General features: G+C 36.1%; 2 protein-coding genes across 3 annotated transcripts; both read right to left on the bottom strand.

Moving 5' to 3' along the window:
• Positions 1 to 361: 361 nt before the first annotated feature.
• LOC113277903 (S-norcoclaurine synthase 2-like) lies at positions 362 to 944 on the bottom strand. The gene is made up of 2 exons (XM_026526874.1): positions 761 to 944; positions 362 to 665 (listed from the first exon to the last, which is right to left on the bottom strand). Exons 1-2 carry the CDS (start codon positions 942 to 944, stop codon positions 376 to 378), a joined length of 474 nt encoding a protein of 157 aa, XP_026382659.1. The 3' UTR covers positions 362 to 375.
• A 706-nt stretch (positions 945 to 1,650) lies between these two features.
• Positions 1,651 to 12,696, bottom strand: LOC113282970 (beta-galactosidase 9-like). 2 transcript variants are annotated; one of them, XM_026532079.1, is made up of 19 exons: positions 12,399 to 12,696; positions 11,506 to 11,601; positions 11,277 to 11,389; positions 10,749 to 10,815; positions 10,336 to 10,428; positions 9,982 to 10,125; positions 9,734 to 9,822; positions 8,798 to 8,903; positions 8,247 to 8,334; positions 8,041 to 8,165; positions 7,545 to 7,748; positions 6,976 to 7,208; positions 5,838 to 5,950; positions 4,988 to 5,085; positions 4,794 to 4,904; positions 4,377 to 4,487; positions 3,118 to 3,326; positions 2,428 to 2,767; positions 1,651 to 2,194 (listed from the first exon to the last, which is right to left on the bottom strand). In XM_026532079.1, the coding sequence occupies exons 1-19, from the start codon at positions 12,603 to 12,605 to the stop codon at positions 2,054 to 2,056; spliced, it is 2,688 nt and encodes an 895-aa protein (XP_026387864.1). In that variant the 5' UTR covers positions 12,606 to 12,696; the 3' UTR covers positions 1,651 to 2,053. The 2 variants fall into 2 exon arrangements, with proteins under 2 accessions (XP_026387864.1, XP_026387865.1); XM_026532080.1 differs by lacking the exons at positions 10,749 to 10,815; positions 12,399 to 12,696 and having other exon boundaries at positions 1,787 to 2,194.
• Between the last annotated feature and the right edge of the window lie 1,000 nt (positions 12,697 to 13,696).

The following is a 13,696-nucleotide window of genomic DNA, read 5'->3' as shown; positions in this document are numbered from 1 at the left end:
TAGTTTTTTGTATATGATCATCGTCTTCATCATGATTTATGAATGAAAAGAGAAGGAGAAGATAATAGATTTAGTTTTTTGTATATGATAATTATCTTCATCATGATTTATGAATGAAAAGAGAATAAGAAGATAATAAATTTAATTTTATAATTCATGGAGGATATTTTAGTCATTAAAAAAAAGTTGGACATAGGCTTTTGTTGATTACTATTTCATAACTCTTTTGTCATTTTGTGAACCTCAAAACCCAATATTTGGAACCCCTATAATAGGTTTCTTATTAAAGGCCTTGCAACTCACATTTCTTATTTTTTCACGAGTAGTACTTAATCAACGTTTAAAATCCCAACATAAATATCATCAGATACTTTATTAATTTCTCTTATTATCAAGAACATATTTTGTGATCGCACGAGCCATACCAACAAGTCCTTCAACATTGATGAGCGGGGCAATTTTAGCAGCAAAATCATCAGGAACTATGTATTCAATTTTTGATCTGATAATGCATGAATCAGATCCTTTCTTTATGATTTTGAAACTGATCATGTGAAATTTTACACCCATGGCTATATGTCCTCCTTCAATCTGATGTACTTCTTTCAAACGCCTATGGTCATCGATAGTTACAAATTTCTCCTTCAACATCCTCGGGACAATGCCTGGAATAAAGTGCATCTAGCATGTTGAAAAAGTTTTAACCGAAAATTATCCAACAAATTACTAGAAACATATACCGGAGCATATATGTACGTACCAGGAGAATATATGACTTGAATAATGGTACCAACACCACCAGTTCCTTTGACATAATCGATCCTTTCGAATACATCTGGAAGTAACTCGACAATGAGCTTAGGAAGATTTGGGGAGCTGTAGACTGCCCATATATCTTCAGCGGACGCAGCAACCTCCATCTCATTTGTAAGTTCATACCTCATTGAATTTCCCTTACCCATCACAAATAAGAAGCTACAAAACATTAAAAGAACCTTACAGTACTTCATTTTTGCAAAAGCTGATATAAACTGAATGAAAAAAAATCTTGTACTACTGAACCAGGTGCTTTTGATGAACTTGGTATTTATATAGAACAAGTTCAAAGTACACCTTTGAATATTTCTTTCGCAAGCCCCTGGACAAACATCTCAATCGTTAGCCCAATCAGTGATTGATCATTAGTCAATTACGATTGCTTGTTATCAGTGCAGTTGTGATACATACAGTTTAGTCATGGATAACATGGGATTTAATTTTTGTATTTCGTTAAGGTTAGTTGTTGCAGTATGGGTAATCCAAACACCAATAATGCAATCGCAAGTTAAACATTTTCTGGTAATTCAACCAGATCAAAAGGAAAATGAAATGATGAGTTAGTCAAACAATTTTTACACGACGCTAGCAGTTGCTCTTTTTTGGCCTATATTCCAATCTGACATAATTAGATGAACAAAATGTTCAGAAGCATTTCTTCTAAGAAGCAAATAAAATAGTTGTCAATAGACACGACCCTCCGAGGCATGTGGGGAACTTGGACCAAAATATTCACCTGGTTCTAGTCTTGGCCTAATTTATCACAGGGTTAACTTAGTAAAAGAAATTTTTTACCCTTGGAATTACGCAACAAAATACTGTAAATAAAAATTAACTAGAAAAATTATTTTATTACATCTTAGATACTCCAAGTATACAAGCACTAAATGGTGAACATAATATCAGGCGTAAAATAGGGCCCGGTCAAGTGTTTAGGGCTCCCTTAAGGTCTAAGGGCTTTTTTTTTTATCTTTTTGTACGCAATACAGATAGATGAGAATGCTAGATCATTTCAACCAGTATACATCAAACTTTATTCAACGGAGGGACGAATCTATACATATTTATTAAAATATATTTGTATTACAAGCAGCAATAATTTGACACGTCCAGACCTTCGACCCCAAAAGTTTCTTATGGTATCGGAGTCGAGCATGAATGGGACATCCACAATTGTTACATTATGTTCTTCATGTTGCTTTGTCATCTGTTGCTAGAGGTACTTACTTTGGCTGCATCATAAGTCAGAGAACCCGGCATTTGAGGATGCAACACATCTTGCTTCAACAGCTAAGGCTTTAGTGACACCTCTACAAGGGTCAGACCCAAATGCAGAATTTGAAACACTGATGGTGCAGCTATTTTTTCCTTGGCATGCCTGTAAAACATGAGTTTCATATATAAATACAGAATGCATGGGACACGCGGACCAAGTAGGATATCTGAAATTTAACTCAATTAGTCGTTTGAAATCGCTTGTTACTATTCAAGTAGGTTTTCACAGGCTATGAACTGAAATAATCATTGGATCTGAACAATTAAGAGCATATAAAGGCAGAAATGAAATGTAGGTATGCATCTTTACTAGAAACATAGTAAATTAACGCCTACCTCAGAAACCACGGCAAAGGAGTTATGTGCATGGCAATGCCCTTGAGAGAACTTTTGGCAGCTACCATGTGGAGTCCCATAACTAGCAAATGTTATATCAGAGATGATGTGGTTATTATCACACTTCAAATGCATTTCTGGTGCCTCGTGATGGATTGATCTTTTTCCTTGAGGATGTGACCAAGTACTAAGAGGTGGATGGTGAGACTCTGACACTTGGCCGCAAAGTGTTGTTGTACGATGCAACTTGATTGATATTTCAAGAGGATTTCCTCCCGTTTCCTCAAACAAAACAAGCAAATTTCCGGATGTCTTTAGCCAAGACCTTGGGATATGGTACCTGGAAGTCATACAATTAGTATTCAAAATGGTGCTTAATGACCTTAGTCGCCAGTTTTGTATCCAAGTACTACAGAATCCACATGCATATGCACATGGTGCTTAATGACCTCAAAGGGCTCCGGTTGAGGGTATTAATTACAAAAAATAACTCTCTGTTGCTTTCTTAAAATGTGTGCAAATAGTGAATGTACCTCTCTTTGAAGGACTGAAAGTACTATTCTAAAAAATTGATCTACGCTATATCTAGTTAGCGGCAGAAAACCCATAAAACACTGAAACAGTATTTGTGCATCTAAGATCTAATATAAGTATAAATTTTACACAGTATAGGATATTCTCATACTATACCAGCTTTGAGTAGGTTTTCCACAGTTTGTTGCACATCTGTCATGATCATAGGCCCCACGATAGTCGCACGTTTCCTGACATCCCCTTTCTGGGGCCACTAAAGACCAGTATCTCCCAATGTTATGGCCATTAACCCATGCCTGCCCCTTTCCCATGCATCCTAGATTGACTGCTAGCGGTTCGGTTCCACTGGGGGTATCGAAGTATGTCTGCTCATCAAAAAAAATACAGACAAAAGGAGAGGAAAGTTAGAATAGAGTTCTACTGTGGTAAGTGATTGAGAGTCCTTGCCATGATTTTGTGTAAGCTTAAACATGTTCAGAGTAAACAAAGATAAACAAGACGGTGTTCGGAAATTTTGGCATCCGTAGATGACATTTGAATTATTATAAATATGGATTCTAAAAGTAGATTTTGAGCGATCAATGTCCATTATATTTGGTTTCACTGAAATAGTTACACTCTACAAAATATCTTCTGTCGGACAATCATTTGTTTTGCTAGAGAAGGATCTTGAAAATATTATAGTAGAATTCAACTATTCAAGTAAAAGGAACCTAAACTAACTTATTAGTAACCTGAACTCTGGAAGTCAGACTCTAGGAGACGGATAAGGTACCGCAACAGACATCATCATGCAACATTGTAGGATCTTGTTGACTCTAGAAAAGGGAATGAAAGTCCAAACCAAAGAGAAAACTCTAGATTCACACTCAAGATACTCAAAACAATATCGAGAGCTTGAAGTAAAGCCACTTTAAAAGTTCTAGCTTCTATTTATACACTTCTACCCAGTGAGTGGATTAGTACCATGAATAGACATTGTCCTAAACAAGTTATAGGTGTAACCTTCACCCTCCTTACCTGTATGGTAAGGTGAAGCACTTGAGTCTTATGAGTTCGCTATAGCAAGCTTTAATGCAACACCTACCTTTTCATGATATGAGAGTCAGCAGCATTACTATTTAACAATCCATGGCCAATTGGATTTGAATGGAAGCCTTCCAGAACAGTCCTCTACTCTCTATCAGCAAATTAAAAATAGCATAGAAAACCAATTCCCGATCAATAACCCTTCATAAATCTAGGGAACTTTATGCACCAAGAAGTACAATGGTAACCTCAGTCCTCAGATATCCTAAATTTACACTATCACCTACTAGATTAACTAGCAAAGAGAACAACTCATTTTATTCAGTACAGGTTTTTGAACGTGAACGTTGATCATGAGAACCTTCCTAAAAACATATATGACTCACCTTGTACCAGGTAAACACTGATGGAGCTGCATTGGGAGACAAATCAAGCCAATCCGCCATTTCAAGTCTGTCCGGATCATAAAACTTCATGAACTCTCCTTTCAAACCAACCTATATAACCAGAAAAGGAAAAGGAAAAACTCAGTATTTACAAATATATGCATGCACCCTAGCGAAAAAAGGGGAGTAATGTGGATCCCTATTTAAATTCAGTTTTGTTACAGTTGAGGCTAAGAATCTCGAGATATCAAGCTATCACCTTACCAATTTTATCTATGCGAAAGAAAAATAAGAAAAAATTATAGAACTGTAGACTCGTAGAGTAAGGGTTTGTATTGGCAACTAAACCAAAAACCTTATATCAATGATCAGTTGAGTTTTCTTTATTAAACGATGACCGCATATATTATTAGATACCTGATAAGTCCATAATAACTTTGAGAGGTCAATTTCTCCACTCTTCAAACCAGTTAGCTTAATTTTTCCTTTAAATCCTGCCCCATCCTTCTCCATAAAAGCAGCATAATTCTGCAGCGCAAAATGTGAGGATGTTCAAAAGAACTACCGATACACTACTCTCTATTTCAAAGCTGATGTTCAATATATATTACCTGCAAGCCCACCGTTTCGGATAATATTGCTATCTCATTGGATCCTTTCACCAAATGCACTGGCTGTGCCACCCCAACCCATTTTCCAACTTTACTGCCTTCACATTTCCCATTAATGTTAGCACACAAAAAGGGCACATTTTAGCATCAGGTGTGAGAAAGAGATGCATGCACTGATGTTAACGGATGCTTATAAGTATATAAGTTAAATCAGCAGCAAGTTCCCAATTGTAAAGTTTTAATTAGCTATTTCCACAAACAAGCTACCTGATAAGTGATAAAAAGAAGAAATCAAGAAACAATTAGGTACGTACATGCGTGGTTGCACATATTACTTAAGCGTTTGGGGATCACATACTGATACACTAGGATAAAATCTTATTTACATCAAAAAATTATGCTATCTCCTCAACTAATCAGCTATTAGATTATCATCATATCATGACACGAGCTTCAATGGAACTGCACAAAAGGACTAACGCATACTCGGATATGTCAAGAACTTAAACTAAAAGTAACAAGACCGGCCAGGACGCCTTTTAAGGCTCACCGAAACTTTGATCACATGATTAAGCAAGTGGACTTTGACATTTCATGCTTTTCTGAATCCAGCACAGAAATGTAGACCAACTCTTTTTTGCCTACGGGTTGTGCAAGGCTTGGTCAGGCCGGCGTAAAAACTATGTCCTATATTTGGGAGCTAACATTGTCTCCTACCCAAACCCGTTACTTGCTACTGGAAAATGGGTTTCGGTTCTCGGTTCTCGGCTTTCATCCCCATCCACATCCACCACATGAATAAACATAACTACAAAATAATGATTCAGGACCGTCAAAATTAGTCACATACCAGCAAGTTGGCCATTTACAAAAATGCGAGCCACGTCACGCATCTTATCAATAAAAAGAACTGGCATAGGATTTGCCTCCAGATATGCCATATCCTCCTCCGAAATATGTACTCTAAACACAAAATGCAGAACCTAGATTAGTAACTACTTAAGCAAAGTAGCACAGATATATAATAAGCTCACGAATAAGATTAAGATGATAACAATACATCCGGTTAACCCAAGAACTCGTGAATAAGAAATTACTGAAAACATGGTGGACATAGATACTTAAGCGCATTTATTTACATAGCGAGACAGGCAAGATTAACTTACATGTGGCAGATCAAGTGACAAGTTAAATGGGAGTCGATAATATGATTCTTCTTATATAACCTTCTCCCCAACTATACCTAGGGGGCCTTTTTCTACACTTACATATTACATATCGTTCCAATAAACATTTCACACCCTGGATTTTACAAAACCAACATTGGAGAGGTATAATTGGAACTCCTAGAGAATGTAGCAGGGGACTTTTAACCCATCTTATAGCGGCAGCAGAAGCAACAAGGGATGTTTGGTATTCTGCTACGTATATAATTGGCTAAATTTGGGTCGGCAGTATACTATCAATTCTTTCACTAAGATAAAACTATAGAATTACAACCTTCATTGGTATTCTGGAGCTATCTATAGAATTACAACCTTCATTGGTATTCTGGAGCTATCTATTTTAGAAACATATCGATGTATAATGTGAAGAAGCCACACTATAAGACACCTGGCCAGATATGTAATCTCGGGACAGGAAAAATCTCGAGTTCATCAGCTTAAGAGTCATGTTCTAAATAGCAACAAATAATAAACACTTTAAGCGAGTAATTCAGTTCTTCACAAGGCAGGTGGAATAGATTAAGTTACGATCACCTTTCCTTGCTAGTTCAAGAATTTCAGTTGAATAAACTTTTATCAGAGGTTACTTACACTAGACACGCTTTGGTTAACTAGCTTCAAGACATTCAAGTAACAAAGGGAGCAGCGTTCATACAGTTCGTAAAGATACTCTTACTTATTAACATAGATGCGGAGTGTTTTTTGGTATATTCAGGTTCTACGATGAAAGGAAGCCAGATTTAAAATCTAAATAGTAAATACCTGGTGATATACCAAAGATAATCAGAGGTGTCCTTTGTCACATTTAAGTGCTCCAGTATACCTTGTACGGTGAAATTGTTCACACCCCATGCACCAATTGGTTCATTCAAGGTCATCCAGGACTTCGAAAGATATGAAACTTCTTTGTGAAGTGACAGGTGTGCAGTTCCTGTCGTATTTGAAAAATATGGTAAACCAGAGTCTGGGGTTTTCATGGAGATCTGAGCTCCAACCTGGTAATAAATGTGAGAGAAAGTAAAGCTCATGTATAACATCCATAGAAGATGGTGCATAGCTCAGAACTGAATACATGCATGCTAGCGATGCCGAAAACAAAAAAGAAACGGTATCAGAATCTCAGACAGCAAGATATCCCATAACAATCAATCATTTACATCCCAGGTTATCCCATTAAGAGTTTTCTCGTTCTGCCTGTTTACCAGACCCTGCCACATTAAAGCTAAACTAATAGAGAAAAATTATAGAGACACCAACAACACCTTAAATTTCAATGGTAGCTCATAAATGTGCAGTAGAAAACAAGCTAGACCAAGAAGGAAAGGACCTACGTTGGCTGTGTTGAAAGCCACGTTCTTACAATCTGGTAATATGCTCACCGACCATGCTGGTAAAGTATATACTCTACCGCGGAATGTAACGGTAGCGTCATTATGATCATCAATATTTGCGAGAAATGCTGCACAAATGATCTCATTTCCTGACTGTCTGGAATTCAGATGCTCAGTTCGAACTACTTTACTATAAATATGTGCCTGAAAAAGGTCAAAACAACAAATGCTGAACCAAAAGAAGAACTATATATAATAAGCTAAAAACTTAAGAAATGAAATCAATTTTGTGAAGTTTCCAAATATATTACAGAACATTCTGAAACAATTTGGCAGCATTAAGAATCTGGTTTGATTCTGAAGATATAAAAACAAATCAGAAGAAGAAAATGAAACGTCATCTTTATATTGGCTAGTCAGTATCCGAAGGGGGTAATATTGTGCACATGTACATAAAGGATTAAAATTCAAGAAACGTCTAAAAGTAGAAGCAAACCTCCTGCTTTGGCCCTAATTTTAAGTACTTAGGTGAGGTATCTACGGCTACTAGAGCAGGTTCACAAAGCTTTATAGCTGCATGAAGATCCTTCAAATGGCCCCATTTTGGTTGACTCAGAAGGCCTAAAAGGAGAAATACATCACATAAGCAAACCAGTAACCGAATCTTCACTTTGTTATTTTAAGCAGAAAAGATTCATTTACCATATTCATCAATTGGAGCATCATAATCATAACTAGTTATGATAAACGGACCACCGCTTGTCCGGCCAAAGTTTGTTCCACCAAAGTACTGCAGTCATCAAAAGGAGTGAATTAGTAGGTAAATGTGCATCTGTTCATGCTACTATTAAAAACTCATTTTCTAGTTACTTCAAAAAACTTATTGGTTGCTTAAAATAGTTTGTTATCTAATTTATCTTTATAGAGGATAAAACCATAATCCTTTTGCTGTATGCAAATTCAATTAACATATTGCAAGGAAAAGGTTTAATTTGGTCGTAATTTTGAGATACTCACAAGCCAAAATGATATATTGCAAAATATTACATAAAAGCAATTATGTGCTATGCCGTAAATAAGGAACTAGGTATGGTCATTTTTAATAAAAATAATTGACAGTGGCAAACAAAATTAGGATACTCATATAACGCTTTTTTATGTTTCTAATTTTACGTTTGGACAATATAGCTTATTCAGCTCATTAATTAGATGATTGAAGCCTTATTGAAATAGTAGAGATAATACAGGTATACCATATAATAGTTGTGAAAGCTTCCTCCCCGTTGGAAAAACCGAGCGACAGCAAATGCATTGTCTTCAACTGGCCTATGAGGTATTGTTTCACCCCAAGTTGTATACCTGAACATGATGAAAGTTAGAGATAAAGGTAATTTGGTGAAACTTGTGGCAATATACATGAGCGAAAAATCGCCAGAAAAAAAGAAAGTTAAAAAAAAAACGGAAAGAGAAGTTTACGGCATCATTAGGGACATGATCTTACCACTAAAGATTATGTGGAGAATGACAATAAACATAAGTAAGCAGATCATGTTCCACTTAGAAGGATGAGTGATTAAGTGCTCATCGAATAGTTCAACTAAGGGATCTACCTTATAAGAAATATAGATGATAATTCATTTGACTCACATCTATAACAAGAAATACGAAGTGGAGGCAGCTTTTGTTCGTTGCATTCAAGATTAAAGCCTCTCAGACTCTATACATTATTTTACTTAAGGATGTGTATTTCGGACAAAAACTTCATAGTTAGGCAGGACCACATCTGTTTCAAGAAAAAGTGTATTCAACAGAACCAGCTATATCGAGAATTATTTATTAAGACTTTTAGTTGTCTCAAATCCAGGCAAACTAGAAGGAGCTAATCATCCAAAATTGCTATTCAGACGGAAACTAGAAGATACATGCCAGGCACATGGTATTTATACCATTCTTGAAGTTATTGGTAATACAGTGATTTTGATACTTAAAGTAAAACTTGCTGAAATCATCTCTAAAAGGAGGCTACAAACTCACTGCACTACTACACCTGGAAACAGCACTGTAGTGATTACTTTAACTAATAGATGCCTCAAACATCTTCCCTTCCAATGAATTAAGAACAAAGTGAAAAGGAAAAAAAAGCTAAAAGCAAGAGTAAAGTTAACCAAATACGGAATCAACCAGCATACCATCCATTCCAATCCTCTGTCCAAAATGCTGGTTTCTTATAAGAATTTGGCCGGAAACCATCACAGTAAAATCCATTGCAGGTGTCTATCTGCCGATGAAAAAAATACAAATAACTATCCCGACACTGAAGGAAAAAAAAAAACACGTATTTCGACAAAAACAACCCGCTCTAGCATAAAAGCATAAGAAAACAGATGGCATCATCAAAGCCAAACACACGTTTCAGCTTTGCAAGATAAGGATTTACAATATTTTCCGGAGCATCAGTCTGTCTACACATAACCCACGGTACGCCAGCACCAAGTCCCAAAGCCATTCTGGCAGCCCATTTGACATAATCCTTCCCCTTCTGACCATATTGGCTTTCAAAGTTCCCATACTCATTTTCGACCTGTTAAACTGTTTCACATTATTCTCATGTAAAATCAAGTAAAAGTATAAGCTAAACTAGATAGACATGCGATGTTCAAAAAAAATCATCAAATTATCCATTAAACTACTAATATAACTACTGAAGGTGACATAAAGATAACATACCATCAAAATTGAATGAAGCAAAACAATATAATTCATGTTTAAATAACAGAAGTTCTGTTAAAACCTGCAACAATATGATGGGACCACCTTGCCAAGAAAAAAGCATCTCTTGTTTCATCAGATCCACCATCTTTTTAACGTATCTCTGCATCTCTTCCTGGAAAGAAGTGAAGTAAGGAATATTCCCCAATCGGAACCAACAGTGAAAGCAATAATCATAATTGGGGTCACTTAGCATCATGCACTCAGTACACAGCATCTTGAAGGACAACAGGTGAAACCTAATAACTTGTGAAAAAATAGCTTTCCTGTAGGGAAATACTTCTAAAAGAAAAACATTATTACACCCTTAATGTGTATGCAACGGAAATAGTAAGAGTGAGAAGTGTTAAACTGGTAATCCAGCGAATAGTTCCAATTAATCGCATGTAACGTAGATGTGCAAGTAGGCACCACTTGCTACTAAGCATGAAATACCTTGAATGGTTCATTGTCAGTTCGGAATTCAATACCGGGTACATCACGGAGCCACACTGGGAAACCCCTGCAAGATTATCAGCAAAGTAAGAGAAAGACCTTGGAGAACTGTGCTGTAATAATAATTGTTCGAATCTTCAATTGAACTTAATACTTAACAACTTGCACAAATATAAACAAAGGCGAGTGTGGAATGGAAGACGAGAACATGGTTTGCGAGTGAACAGAGAGCGGAATAGAATGGAAAGAATTATCTGCTTTCTATGAATATAAAGAACTTTTAAGTCCTAAACAAGAAGGCATTAACGTTCTATCATTTAAATCACCCTATCAATCTCCATCAGAGCCTTTTGGGGTACCTTCAACACTCTATTTTCCCAAATCACGACATTCACCTCATATAGGTCAAACGGATACCACATACCAACGTCATTATGCTATGATCGTATCATTAAAAGAAAAAACTAACATTTTGCAAAAGTCAAAGTGTAACTGAAAACCAAAGATAGAGAGAGAGGGGCGAGATACCCGAAATTCCATTCTGCACACACATAAGGGCCTATACGGAGATGGAAATAAAGTCCTCTTGATCCAACTAACTTTACAAACTTGACTATATCATTTCTTCCCTCGAAATTATACTTGACAAAAGCAACAGAGTAAGAATCAGTATCTTAAAATAAAAAGTAAATGATATTGTCAAGGACATTCACATTTACCCTCATAAAACCACATGTGAGACAAAAAAATGTTATACCTGACCTTTAACTGGCTCATGCAAATCCCAAAATGTGTAACTTTGGACAACATCTGCCCCACCTTCCTTGGCTTTATCAATTATATCAGGCCACATCTACATCATCCTACACAAATCAGTACGAGACATTACCAAAGCAACTGAATGAAACAATAATGCATACGATACATTCTGTAAGTAGTTACGAAAACGAAAGACATGCACTAAAGTGATGCTTAATTTACACATTTATATATAATCCACAAAGGGTTTCCTTTTATGAGAAGGTTGGCATCCAAAGAATGATTGATTTGCTTGAAGTTTAGAACAACAATCAATAAGCAGTGACGCTTATAAAGAGACATTTTATGGAAACCATCAAGAACCTGAACGTGCATTCCTTCACGTACGCTCACTTAAGCATTTTGACAGCGACAAATTCCATCAAAGATATAATACAAATGCCCTCAAACAATACACTCATTAGAGAAATAGAGAGAGTGGTATGAACCGAATACTAAAATAGTAAAAGAGATTGATCATGTGATTGTTAATGTCATTTAAATCTGATGAGCCATAACTAACCAACTATGCTACCATCAATTCTCCTAATTTTTTATGGGGTCATAATAAATTTTGTTGGGTTCTTACTTTGAACTTATTTACATGTTGAGGACATAGAAATCCCTTTCATCAAAACACAAATGTTTGGGAAATTACCAGTCCAAGAACTAATTAATGCTTTCCACTAGTTTCCTAATCTTGTTATGCACCCTAATTTAGTAAAAACAATCACTGATTCTCTTGAAATTCTACTAAAAAAATGATTAGAATTAATCTTAAAATTGAAATAAATAAACTCATTTCTGTTGAATCAAGTAATAAATTTGCTGGATGAAGTTAAAGAAATAGACCTGAGGAGTGGCACGAGGGTAATGAATTCCAGCAGAGATAAGCATTCGTCGTTTTCCATCGATAATCAAAGCTCTGTGATCATAACTTACATTGAAAGGTTTAAAGAATAACTCTGCAGATACTGCTGCTGTGAGTTGAAGAACACGATTCAACACGAGAATACACACTATTGAATACTCAAACCACCTTAATCGAATTCCAACCATTTTTCAGAGCCCGGAGCTTTTAGTTTACCATCGGAAAAAATGAAACCAGGAGTTGAGATTATTACCAGGAAGGAAGCTCAGTTAGGGAGGTGGGCTGATGTCTCAATTGAGGGGCCCTTTTAGTAGGTGGATAATATAATAGTTAGGCATCAAAACCCACATATTCGGATAATGCCGCGTGTGAATAGATACAAGTAAACACCTCGTGTATTTTTAGGTACAGTACAAGAGTTAAAAATCATATCGTGGGGTAAAAATTAGTTTTTTGTTTTTTTACTCATCGATTTTGGCGTGATCATTCTCTCGTAAAAACAACTTCCGAGTAGCGTGTTCGGATACCACAAATTGAAGTATTTTTCTAAAAACATAATTCAAAAACGGGAATTAGAAGTCGGAAACAAAAATATTTTACTTCACTAAAAGCTAATATTTTTTCTTCTAGAAATCATTCTGAAACTGTGTATCCAAACTAACTTTTCACTTTTTTTGTTTTCAAAAGTTAAAAGTTAATTCCTGACTACGTCTATTGGAATATAGAGCATTTGAATAGAAGTTTAAAACACGGTATTTACTAATTTTATTTTATTTTGAGGAAAAAATGATAAATTAAGAGAAGAAAATGGTAATTATAGTGGTATGGCTGCGCATGGGACGGGACGGTACGGGTTTTTGCCTAGCTTAGTACTTGTACCTTCCTATGACCGGTACTTATACCTGTGCAGTATGGAATGGGACGGGACGTGTACCTGTTTAACTCGGTAAGGGACGGGACCGGTTCTTTACCTATATCATATGTAACAAAAAAAGAAGAAGAGGATTACCACTCTTTGACGGTTTCACCCGTTTGAGAAACGCTTGGACTGGTGGAGTATGTGTACAGGGAGTACATTAGATTCTTTTCCTTCTTATCATTTTTGAAGTCTGACCAGGATAATAATCGAATCAAATTTCTTCCGAGCACTAAGTATCTTACGGCAACAACAGGTCATGAGAGATTTGTTCTGGTAACGAGTGTTGGTCTCGAAGAAGAATTAGTTTGTTGGCATAGCTCGTGGCAGTGGTGGGGTTAATTTTAATCTAAGAAATTGGTA

The sequence above is a fragment of the Papaver somniferum genome, chromosome 5 (genome assembly GCF_003573695.1).
Source record: "Papaver somniferum cultivar HN1 chromosome 5, ASM357369v1, whole genome shotgun sequence".
Taxonomy (NCBI): domain Eukaryota; kingdom Viridiplantae; phylum Streptophyta; class Magnoliopsida; order Ranunculales; family Papaveraceae; genus Papaver; species Papaver somniferum.
This window is presented reverse-complemented; position numbering and strand designations above follow the sequence as displayed.